General features: G+C 37.0%; 1 protein-coding gene across 9 annotated transcripts in view; it reads right to left on the bottom strand.

The window, feature by feature from the left end:
- The window catches only part of Syp (synaptotagmin binding cytoplasmic RNA interacting protein), a 499,733-nt gene extending 491,355 nt beyond the window's left edge, over nucleotides 1-8,378 (bottom strand). For 7 of the 9 annotated variants that reach the window (XM_090375502.1, XM_090375528.1, XM_090375520.1 and 4 more), the window contains exons 1-2: nucleotides 8,328-8,378; nucleotides 7,816-7,996 (exon numbers count right to left, since the gene is read on the bottom strand). Coding sequence is in view for 1 of the 9 variants with exons in the window: in XM_090375536.1 (XP_090231662.1) it covers nucleotides 8,328-8,336 (9 nt within the window). In the remaining 8 variants the exon portion in view is untranslated. Of the gene's footprint in view, nucleotides 1-7,815; nucleotides 7,997-8,142; nucleotides 8,255-8,327 lie in introns of those variants that run through there. The other 2 variants (XM_090375511.1, XM_090375536.1) reach the window with 2 other exon arrangements.
- Between the last annotated feature and the right edge of the window lie 3,972 nt (nucleotides 8,379-12,350).

Genomic DNA, 12,350 nt, shown 5'->3' with positions numbered 1-12,350 from the left:
GATGCAGTCACAAAAGAACTGAAAGCAGGGAATAACTTTGATATTATATACTTGGATCTTAGAAAGGCTTTTGATACTGTTGCACATGGAAGACTGCTACACAAATTGGAGCAGTGTGACACTGGAGGCAAATTGCTGCTATGGATAAAGGGGTGGTTGAGGGGGAGAAGACAGAGAGTGGTAATCAATGGACACTGCTCATCGTGGACTAATGTTATTAGTGGAGTCCCTCAGGGCTCAGTGTTGGGTCCATTATTGTTTTCTGTATTTATAAATGATATTGATGATGGTATATCAAGCTTAATGTCCAAGTTTGCAGATGATACAAAGGTCGGCAGGGTTGTCAAGGACACTACTGACACTATGCTGCTGCTGCAACAGGATCTGGAAAGGTTGAGCAGATGGGCTGAGAGGTGGCAAATGAAGTTTAACATTGACAAATGTAAAGTACTACACATGGGAAACAGCAACCCCAGAGCAACGTATCAACTCTGTGGTACTACACTGACAGTGGTAGAGAATGAAAGGGACTTGGGTGTGGTTGTGCAGGCAGATATGAAGTTCTCTGAGCAGTGCAGACGGGCTGCAAGAGTAGCTCATGGAGTATTGTCAATGATATACAGGAATTTTTCCAGCAGGGATAAGGAGGTGATTATTCCATTGTATAAGGCAATGGTCAGGCCACACCTAGAGTACTGTATACAGGTCTGGAGGCCTCATTTCAAGAAGGATGTAGAGCTGCTGGAACGAGTACAGAGAAGGGCAACAAGATTAGTGAATGGAACAAAGGGGTGCTCTTACGAAGAAAGGCTTAAGTTTTGCAAATTACAGTGTCTGGAGACTAGGCACCAGCGAGGTGATCTGATAGAGGTGTATAAAGCCTTGAATGGTTTAAGCATGCTCAATGCTGATGGGATTCTTCCTGTAGCTCAGAAAAATCACCTGAGAGGGCATAAATTCAAATTGAGGAAAGACAGATGTAGGATAGATGTGCGGAAATTTGCCTTTAGCCAGCGGGTGGTTGGTTGGTGGAACAGACTTCCATCCCTTGTGGTGGAGGTTGATAGCCTAAATAAGTTTAAGGCTCAGCTGGACAGGTATTTTGAACGAACAGAGGGGTGAAGTGGAAGTGGTTTTTTTTTTTTTTTTTTTTTGGCTGATGCTGCATAAGCTTGCTTTCTTGCATCAAATGCCTCTACTAATGCTAATGCTAGTCGCTAATGCTCCTAAACACCTTACAATACCCACAAATAATAACAACAAGTTCAATGGCCAAAGATTATTCGTTAATTTGCAAGATTGTCAAAAGACTTGCTGAATTCATTCCCAGAAGAATTCTAGTTTTAATTTTAATGAAGTTTAACATTAGCTAATTTTTGTAATATTAACTTCCAACAATCTCCAAATACCTATTTCGTGGCAATCATTTAATTACAGTAAACTCCCAATATAATGAATACAGTTTTAAAAAGACAGGTCTAAGTCCCAACCAAACCAAAACATATTATTACTGCTTTATATACCTCATCTGAACACAAGAGTTTTGATTAAAAAAAAAATTCAGTACAAGAAATTATTTTTGTCAATCTATGCCTAAAACACTGTAATATGTCATGTGAAATGCAAGGAGGCCTTAAGCTTTTGTTGGCCCAACTAAAAAAAAAAAAAAATTAAATTAATTAATTAATAATAATAAATAATGAAATACCTATATGACTCCAACCTCACAATTATAAGATTAAAATTAGAATTTAATTAACGCACGTTATCAGCCTCGACCATAAATGGAAGCAACTTAATGAGTAAAACTTGCTGGCTAACTGAAAATTTCCTGCAATCCTTTAAATCCCTATAAAATTTTACAAAAAAAAAACAAAAACACTTATTATAAAATTATCAAAGGCACTTCGTATCCTCTTTCTAAATCTGGATAGGGAAGAAATCACTTGATTTAAAAAAAAAAAAAAATGGAAGTATAAAAAAATAAAAAAAAAACCACATTTTCACACTATATACATTTCCATTTTAATAATTCTTTTCTGAACTATGCTTCCTCTCCCATGGCATCTGCATATTTATAATTGCACTTAATGTGAGAAAAAAATTGAACATTAAAAATGATAGTTAATTACTGTCAAGCATAATGATAAGTTGTCTACCGTATCACGTTTTATGAATAAAATGAGATTTCAAAACAATACACTATGAACAAACATTTTTCCTTCTTTTTTAGTACACATAAGTTGACATTTAACCGATTTATTAATAATCTTGAAGTCATTTTTAAGGAAAATAAAGCAGGTATTACTACCTTTCTAATATACATATTAGAAAAGTACAGCAGTTATTTATACAAATAAATTTTTTTGCAGTAATTTTCATCAAAGCAAAATTCCATTTAAATAAAATATGATTCATATTTTATTTAAATCTGAATAAATTTAATTAAATCTGAATTAATGTTTTTGCATGTCAATAAGAATGCAATTTACTGCTATTATGGACATGTACTTTCAACACATTACCAAAAAGAAATTTTTTTTTTTTTTTTTTTTGGTATCCCTAGTCAAGAGAGACCATGTATTTTTTCTATTAGGTTGTTTGATACTAAAAGTTGGTTTACACATCGTTTCTATTTCCAAAATCTGTTTTAGTATTTGCATTGGCAAATGATGCAAAGAAGCAAGCTCATACAAGATCAACCAAAAAATTAAAAATTCCATCCCTCCAATAATTTATCTATCTCTTCCTTAAAGTTATTCAAACTAATCGCTTCTATAACCACCAGAAGAATGTTCTTCTACAAGGTTTGATGTTTGTAAATTAATAGTGGGTTTTAAATCAGTTTTTTTTCTTTGATTTCAGAAACGTTATTAATTTTTTTCTATCATGTATCATTTTTGTCAGAAATCACTTAAGTTGATGTCATGACTTATATTACTCAATGTATTAAATGCTGGAAATTTCTAACCTAAATCTTTACATGGTGGCAACACTGCCTTCAGTCTTGTTTCTTGAACTTGAGAGCTCCATGCAGCATCAATCAGTGTGAGCTCAATTGAGAGATTATTTTTGAGGTTATCCTCTCAAAATTGTGCTGAAAACGTGAGTAAAATGTTTTCACATAATTGTTTGAACAATCCAAACTTATTTATTTTGCTATATTTGTGGAAGCTATGTAGTCCTCAAGCAAAGGCAAGATATTACAGAATTTGTAAAAAAATGTGTATTGTGCTTATTTTGGAGTGAAACTTAATAACCGAGATAAAGAATGGGCTCCATATAAAGTTTGCCAAACCTGCGTTGAAGCATTGAGATTGTGAAAAATGGTAAAAAGAAGACTATGCCATTTGCAATTCCCATGATTTGGTTGTTGTTGTTATTTGGTTTTTAGGAGCATTAGCAACTAAGGCCATATTGCTCCGGGAATATGCGGTGGTCATTCCCTGACCTTTCCGCATCCTCCATATTTGGTGGTGACTGGCTCGAACCCCGGTCTAATCAAGAAGCGTGTGCTACTCACTGCTGCTCCTTCCCACCTGGCTATGGAGGCGCCTGAAACTGAAGTCTACATGGCTGTAGACACTGAGTCCAGTACTCAACTGTTTTCACAGGATGATCTCAATGATCTAGTAAGAGATTTAAATTTACCAAAGGAATCTGCAGAATTCCATAGTTCTAGACTTAGGTCAAAAAATCTAACACATGGTTGTTGTTGTTTTTAGGAGCATTAGCAACTAAGGCCATATTGCTCCGGGATATGCGGTCGTCATTCCCTGACCTTACCGCATCCTCCGTATTTGGTCGTGACTGGTTCGAACCCCGGTCTAATCAAGAAGCATATGCTACGCACTGCTGCTCCTTCCCACCTGGCTACGGAGGCACCTCTAACACATGAGATATTTTTTCTCATGGTACAGACGGAATAAGAACTAGTCCCCTACTTTTATGAGGACGATTCTACAGTTTCTTGCAGTAATAAAAATGACAAACTATTAAGGAATTAGTTACAATCCTACACAGTTGAGATTTTTTACTGACTCATTAAATGAGTCTGAAAGGTGTATTGCTACACAATGAAAATAAATATGGGTCAATTCCAATAGCTTACTGTGTGCATTTAAAGAAACATATGAGTACTTGAAGAAGTTTTTGACAAATATTAAGTATGAAGAACATGGTTGGTCTGTGCTGATTTTAAAGTGATAGGCATGTTACATGGACAGCAATCTGGTTACACAAAAATGCTTTGCTTTTTTGCATGAGTGAGACAGTCAGACCAGGAGTAAGCACTGGGATGTCAGGGTCTGGCCAGAGAGGGATAGTTTGTTGCCTGGATCAAAGAACATAATTCATAAGCCACTGGTAGACCCCAAAACTGTCCTCCTTTCACCCATGCAAATCAAACTGGGTTTTATGAAACAGCTTGAATGCTTCATAAAATGCCTCAGGCCAGGAGTAAACACTGAGATGTCAAGGTGTGGCCAGAGAGGGGCACAAGGTCCCTGCTTCGATGACTTTTGTACTAAATTGCTATCGATCACTCAAGAGAATCTAAAACAAGATATTTTTGATGGATCTCAAATTTGCAACCTGATGAGAGACCAAGATTTTGTGGGAACTATGAATAAGAGAAAAAGAGGCATTGATTAGCTGCAGGTCTGTCATTGAGAACTTCTTAGGAACAACAAGGATCCAGACTACAAGAATATAGTTGAAAATATATTAGCAAACTTCAAGCTGGGCTGCAACACAAGTGTCAAAGTTATTTTTTACAGTCCCACATTGACTACTTACCAGAAAATCTAAGAAGTGTTAGTGAAGAATAGGGTGAAAGGTTTCAACAGGACATTAACGACATGCAGATGAGGTACCTGGGCAGGTGGGATGTCAACATAATGGCTGACTATTGCTGGATGCTGAAGAGGGACTGTAAAGTAGGTTCTGCAAAAAAATCAAAGAAACGAAAATTTGACCCATCACAGATCAGTTTTTAAAATGAGAGGCAAGTGTTAGTGGATTTTTTAAGACACTGCCCTTTTTAATAATGTTTTCAACGTGTAATTAAATATAAAAGTCTGGTAAAAGTATCACTTCGTTATAATTTCGGTGCACAAATTCTATCAAATTAATAACAATTTGTGAAAAATCAAAATTTCGTCATGATTTCTGAAGCAACCTGACATGACGGAAACAAACGAAAGTCATTTTTGAAATCAGCATTAGATAATGAATCAGAAACACCCTTTGCTGAGAAAACATGAATGAATTTTTTCAAAATGCAGAGTAGTGTTGCGAATTTCCACACATCTATCTTGCAACCATACTTCCTCAATTTAAATATGTGCCGCCTTATGTGTTCGACTGAGCTAGAGTAATGATGCCATCAACAGTTAGCTCAATCAATCCACTCACTGCCTTAAGCTCATCAATCAGATCTCCTTGCAAGTGCCTAGCTTCCAGATGTGCAGAACTACATCCTTTCTTGATAACAGTACTCTTTTATTCCCCTCACTAATCTCACTACTCTCCTCTACACCCATTCCAACAGATCCATATCTTGCCTAAAATGTCACTTCCAGACCTGTATGCAAAATAATTACATCCAGATCCCGGTAGGAAAAATTACTGTTTATCAATGACAAAACCCCATAAACTTTCCTAGCAGCCCATCTACAGTGTTCAGGAAACATCATCCTGACTGCATAATTACTCCCAGATCTTCCTCATTCTCTACTGTCTTTGGTGTGGTACCACACAGTTTGTATGTTAATCTGGGATTACTATGACAAATGCAAGGTACTGCATATGGGTTAATGTTAAACTTCAGTTGCAACTTCTCAGCCTATCTTCATTTGCTCAATTTTTATAGATCTTATTCAGTAGAACACTGATTACTGTCATTAAGCATCCTACCATCTGCTGTATCATTTGCAAACAAACAGTAAGCTTGTATGCCTTCCTCAATATCATTAATAAATACTGAAAACAACAATTGGCACAGCTTGTTTGTTATTATTATTAGGTTTTTGGGAGCATTAGCAACTAAGGTCATATTGCTCCGGGGCAATATGGCCTTATTCCCTGACCTTTCTGCATCCTCCGTATTTGGTAGGCACAGGCTCGAACCCCGGTCTATTCAAGAAGCGTGTACAATTGGCACAGAAAGTTTTGCTGCTCAGTCATGAATTTTTTTGCAATTCCTTCTAGTAAATGCAGAACTTTCATTCCATGTAAATTGGCAATATCCCCCCGTAATTATGAGCTTCTCTCCCCACCCCCAAATTTTTATGCAGGTTAATTTGCAAAGACTACCATTCTTGAGCTCTTTTTAACACTAAGACAACATTTCTGTAAAATGCTCTTTCCCATATTTTATGTCTTCTAGATTGGTTACAAATGATTCTGTCCAAAGAGGTTCCTTCATATTAAATGATCCCTCTTTTTCAAACTCACTCCGCCACTTCCCTCATCTATTGCTGGTTGCATGCTTTTTTATGGATTGGATAACTTTTTTCCCCATTCCTCCATCAGTATACAATTCATCTAAAATTATCCCTTTCCTTGTTTTTCTTAAACATTTTAAATCCAACTATCTGTGATGTCCCTTTCTCCCAATCCTCTTCTGAATTCCATGTTCCCTCCTCCATTAATGCTCTACATCTATATTCAATTTCATCACATTTTGTAGGATTGTGTAATTGTTTCCAACCTTTCCTGCTTACAATTAGTCACATCTTTCAAGAAAAGTCCTCCAATCTCGATATGCTAGTAAAAATTCCACAAGTCTTAACAGAATCAAAAATGATTTAGTTATACATTAATTTTTGGTTCATAAAAAATTACTGCTTAATCAAACTATACGGTCACGTGGCATATTTTGGTCCCATGACAGGTGTGCAAAAACTATAGATGAACGAAGTCTAAACTGGCTAATCATTTTACTAAGAAATAAATATGAAGCTACACTAAAAATAACACATGAATGATTCGCTGAAAATTATTTCGGGCATTTGATTTTCCGATCGTGCTTAGGGCTCAAAATGCACGTGACAGCTGATAGGAAAACATTACTCTGTTACACGTTAAAGACAGATAACGATTAACTAAAATTTCATAACGTTGAACTCTCCACAAGTATTTTTCTTTATATAATTTTTTTAATAGCTGCATATTACTTCACATCCCATAGAGCCCAAAGGGCGGGGTAATCCGCAATTTTACATTACTACGAAAATTAACCTTTCACTTCGTAATAAATATACCAGTGGTACCCCCCTTCCTGTGTATTTTATATTAATTTAACATCTGAAAAATTAATTATTTCGTTTCCACGCGGTCAAAGATTGACGTCATAAAAAGCGCGCAAGAGGTGAACGGTGTCTATTTAACCAACCACAACTTGTCGCCATTTTGTACAGCGTTTGCTTCCACGGCGGCACTAGTTTGTCAATTTTGGCGCTCAAATTTTAAAAAACGTACTCGCCCCATTGCAGCGGCTCAATATGTGGTTTAGGGAATATAAGGTTACAAAACATAATACAACACTACGGATATCAATAATTTGTATACTGTTTTAACTCATCTTCCATTACCGGTATCAATGTGTGCTATGATTTACAGAAGGCAAAGCAAAGGTTACCGGTCAACAAGCTGATACATACAACTAGCGGTAACGTGTTGGTGCGCAGCATGCTGGTTGATACAGTGGATATAACCGTATTTGATACAGTATTGTCAGTGAGATAAATGTCATTGACTCCTTTTAGCAAAATATAAAATATGATATTATGGTTGAAGCGCCTATTTACTTACCCTTGTTGGCGCTTTTCTTCCACACAAATATGTGGATAAAAATCTTCCACACTCCCCTCCTCTTCCAAATAAAGAGTAAGGTGTACAACGTGATTGGTTCACTACGGGGCTATTGAAGTTATATCAGGGGCGTTGTACAAAAATTGATAAATACACGAAAGATAGTTTCTTCTTCTTGTAGCTGTAAATATAAGAAAATAATTTCCACTATTACAAAAAACAATAACTACTTCCTGAAATCACTGACATTTCGCTGCCCTTATTGTAGAACTTTATATTAACGCGCAAGAAGACCATATCTCATTTTGAAGATTGAGAGTAGCGTACCGTTTGAGATGGTGAGAAATGTCGCCGTTAGTAAGTTTGCATCTTAAAATTAGATAACATTTACACACTAATGCCAAATGGTAGTATTCATCGGAATTCTCCAACGATATTCAATGATATAGTTTAATTTGAAATAACATTAGTTACATCGTTCACAAATAACAACGTATCCTCTAACAGCTTACCAATATCATGCTGAGCCAACTTCATTGCAAATGGTTAAAGCAAAAGGAATGAATTTTGGGAAATATAAAAGAAGTTTAAATTCAGCATTAATGTACATTTTGTTTTGGTTTTTATTTTGAATGGTTAAAATCGTACGCTAATCTGAGAGATTTCAGTAAACTAGTCTGATTATTTTTCACAATATGTAGGGAGCCGAAAGATGGGGGGCGGGGGTTTCTGAGTAGGAAAATTAAGGAGTGGAAGAAGAATTCATAATGAACAATCCAAAGAAGACAAAGATATAAAAGAAAATCAAACCCCCGTTGCATTGCAAAAGAATTTTTTGTAAAAAAAATTATAAATCCAATCCTAAAATAAAAATAAAATACCGATTAAAAGCCCAGGGTTCATTCAATGGCTCTCCTACGTAGCATGATATATTCATTAATAAAGCACCTTTCCAGACAGGATTAAGCATTAAAAAAAAGTATTAGAGTGCTTAACAAAGTTAAATTTCGATATTCTGCAGAAGGGAGTTTATAAGATGAGACGAATGCTGATTCCGTGTATACTTCACATCGAGCCGTCGCTGAAGCTAACCCATTAAACACAAGGTATAAGCACTGTTCTTCACACATAGTGTAGTAAATGCCCTGGATCAAACCATGTAAATGACGTGAACAATGTTTATACTTTTTTGTTTTTCACAACATTGATTCAGTTGGCAAGTCTCAAGCAACAGTCGCATGCTTTTCTTTGAACCACGGGATAAAAAAAAAAAAAAAAAAAAGACCTTAATCGGGTTTTTCGACCAGCACATAAAAAAATCGACGAAGGATACACGTAATTTAGATATAATATACGCTACAATGTTCTGAAAGTTTGGAATTATAGGGTATGAAAACAGTTTGCGATAAATTCTTTCATATTAGCTGTGAGTGAGAGTATAATGTAAAACACATGAAATTAACAGACAGCACAGCATATCAATTAAATATTCGGGTGGCCCAATTTCTTTTTTTTTTTTTGGTACCCAACATAATTCACACTCATCTGTCCTTGCACAGTCCTCTGTCTTTACAATGCCACTAAACGCGGTTTTGTGGGAAACCGCTGGCATCGCCTAACAAAGACACTATAAAATAAAAAAATAAAAGTTTTATAGAAGCAGGACTTCATGGTAGAAGTGTTAAACGCAGGGCCGCGCCGAGCCATTTTAGTGCTTAAGGTAAGAATGAAAAATTGCGCCCTACTATTAAGTATCGCAAAGTTGGCAATCATTTAATCTTTCTTTTGGCGCTTCTTTCGGTTTTCACGCAAGGCAAGAACTTCGGTCGCCTCACCCTCATTCTGATAGGATTCTTCCACTTGTTCAGATTACGAATCCAAGGGGTTATAAATTCAAATTGAAGAAAGACAGATGTAGAATAGATGTGCGGAAATTTGCCTTAAGCCAGCGAGTGGCTAATTGCTGGAACAAACTTCCATCTGTCGTTGTGGAAGTTGATAGATTAAATAAATTTAAGGAGGAACTGGACAAAGATTTAGAGGGAATGGTCGTGTAAATTTTTTTTTTTGGCTGATACTGCATAAGCTCATACTACTACTACTACTACTACCCTCGGTACGGCTCGGGTTAACAAGCAGGGCGGCAGATGTACACACGAGAATTTTTCAAATTGGATGCAGACATGGAATTTCTCTGTTCCTATTGAACTCAGCTAGTATTTCAGTGCAGCAAGTCGTCGACTGCGTTTAGATAACAGTGTTATAGTGTTATTTTGTGCTCCATTTCACCGGCGATCGCCCTGATCGTGGTTTGTCCTATAAACTGCCAATGTCCTTGAAATGTCGAATGGGAGTTTTTACTCCGTTAAATGCAACCACTAGTTGTTGCCAATACTTCTCATAGAATAACATTCTTTATGCAGAGTTATAAGTGGATTTGACGATTTCTCCTCAGTATTATGATAGCTGAATTGCGATCTTTCTTGTATCGCTTTATAAGAACTTATAATGTTATTACAGCCGTTTGCCATCTTGACTAGCCCAGAAGGGAAGCTTCTCAAAAATCCAGGACAAATCTGATTAACTAGGCGTCTAGACAAAGTGAACGCATGAGTTCACCAGGAGGTAGAATACTTAGGGTGAACTTTTTTTCTTAGTGCAACAACTAATGGCTTTAGACAAAGCCTGGTAAATATAAGCTTCAATCAGGACAGCAGCAAAGTTCATTAAACCGTTCTCATCATCACTGGGGAAATAGAAAGAGTTGGAAAAAATGTATAACATCCATTTAACATTCCTCAAGGGCAAATTTCTCCACTAATGCCGGTGTCCCCCAAGGTTCAGTTCTTTCCCCCACTCTTTTCCTCTTGTATAACAATGACCTTCTTCCATTGACTGGAGAGCCTATCCATAGTTTTGCCGATGATAGCACATTGCATTCCACTTTCCATTTTGAGAAACCTTGCCATGCTCAATCAGCTTCAACTTCTCGAAAATCTCCTACCAATTCCTTAAATGCCGATCTTCAGGTAATTCTCCAGAGGGGCAAAGACAACTTAGTTGATTTTACTTGTTAACAGGAGAGATTGCTTCTACAGGGATGGGATACACTTAAATAGAAAGGGTGCAAGAATATTTGCTGATGCTATCGAGACAGTGTTAGGTGGGTCGGAAAACTGCTAGCTTGGGGGGAGACAAAGCCCAATAGATTGACAGTAGCCACTGGCAGAGGTGAAAGAGATTCGTGCACTGCTTCTATTAGAATGAGCAGAAGCCTGAAAAACAAGATGCATGGTATTTCAGAGACTGCTGGGAGCCATTGCGGTACAAGTAAACACATGGGTTGTGTTAGGGTAGCTAAGAATAGAAACAGGTGCAGGTATACTTGCGTGTACACCAATGCTAGGAGTTTAGTAAATGAATTTGAGGTATTGCTCAAAATATCAAAGGCAGATATTGTTGGGATATCAGAGACGTGGTGTCACACAGATATAAGGGATGCAGAACTGCAATTTGGGGAGTACAACGTCTACAGAAAGGATAGACAGGATAGGAAGGGGGGGGGGGAAGGGGTTATGCTATTAGTTAAGAAACACATACAAACCAAGGAAGTGAAGCCAGTCGACATCGCCGGACAGTGCAGTGTTGAGTCAGTTTGGTGTGACATAAGCATTGGGAGATCAAAATTGAGAGTAGGAGTGTGCTATAGGCCTAATGACTCTGATGAGTATAATAAGGAACTGTACAGGGAAATAGAGTGGGCCAGTAAATCAGAGAGTCTTATAATGGGAGATTTTAATTTCCCAGATATTGACTGGAATTTGGGGCTGGTTACTCACACACTAGCAGGGCTTTTGTGGATTTATTGGATGATTGTTTTCTACATCAGCATGTTCGGGAGGCAACTAGAGGGAGTAATACTCTTGATTTGATTATCAGCAGTGATTCTTCATGCATTAAGAATCTGCAGATAAACGAACCACTAGGTGGCAGTGATCACAGTGTGCTGAAGTGGGATTTACTCAAAGAGGTAACTACCATTAGGGGTAAAGGAAAGGGTTATTGCTCCCGTAAAGGCGACTACGATGGACTGAGACAGTATTTAAATTCTATACAGTGGGACCAACTGATGATGTTACCAACAGCAAATTCAAAATGGGAAGCATTCAAAGAACTTATTTTGGAAGCTACTAGGCTTTACATACCAACTAAGAAATATTGTTCAAGGTTTAGGCCAAAATGGATGTCAGATGAACTAATGAGGCATATGGAAGAGAAGAAAAATGCATGGGATACTTACAAATTAACACATGACACAGAAGCCTAAGATAGATACAAGTTTATATGCAACCAAGTTACAAAGGAGGTTAGGCAGGCGAAGGCAGATTACGAGAAATCCTTGGCAAGGGAGGCAAAGAAAAACAGCAAACATTTCTTTAATTATGTAAACTCTAGAAGGAAGGGGATGAATCAGATTGGTCCAATCGATATCGATGGATCAACTGTTGATATCCTGCTCAGGTAGCTAACAAACT

Source organism: Mastigoproctus giganteus, chromosome 1 (assembly GCF_048544385.1).
Source record: "Mastigoproctus giganteus isolate SK-2022 chromosome 1, ASM4854438v1, whole genome shotgun sequence".
NCBI classification, from domain to species: Eukaryota; Metazoa; Arthropoda; class Arachnida; order Uropygi; family Thelyphonidae; genus Mastigoproctus; species Mastigoproctus giganteus.
Note: the sequence above shows the minus strand (reverse complement) of the source record. Positions and strands in the feature narration are given on the sequence as shown.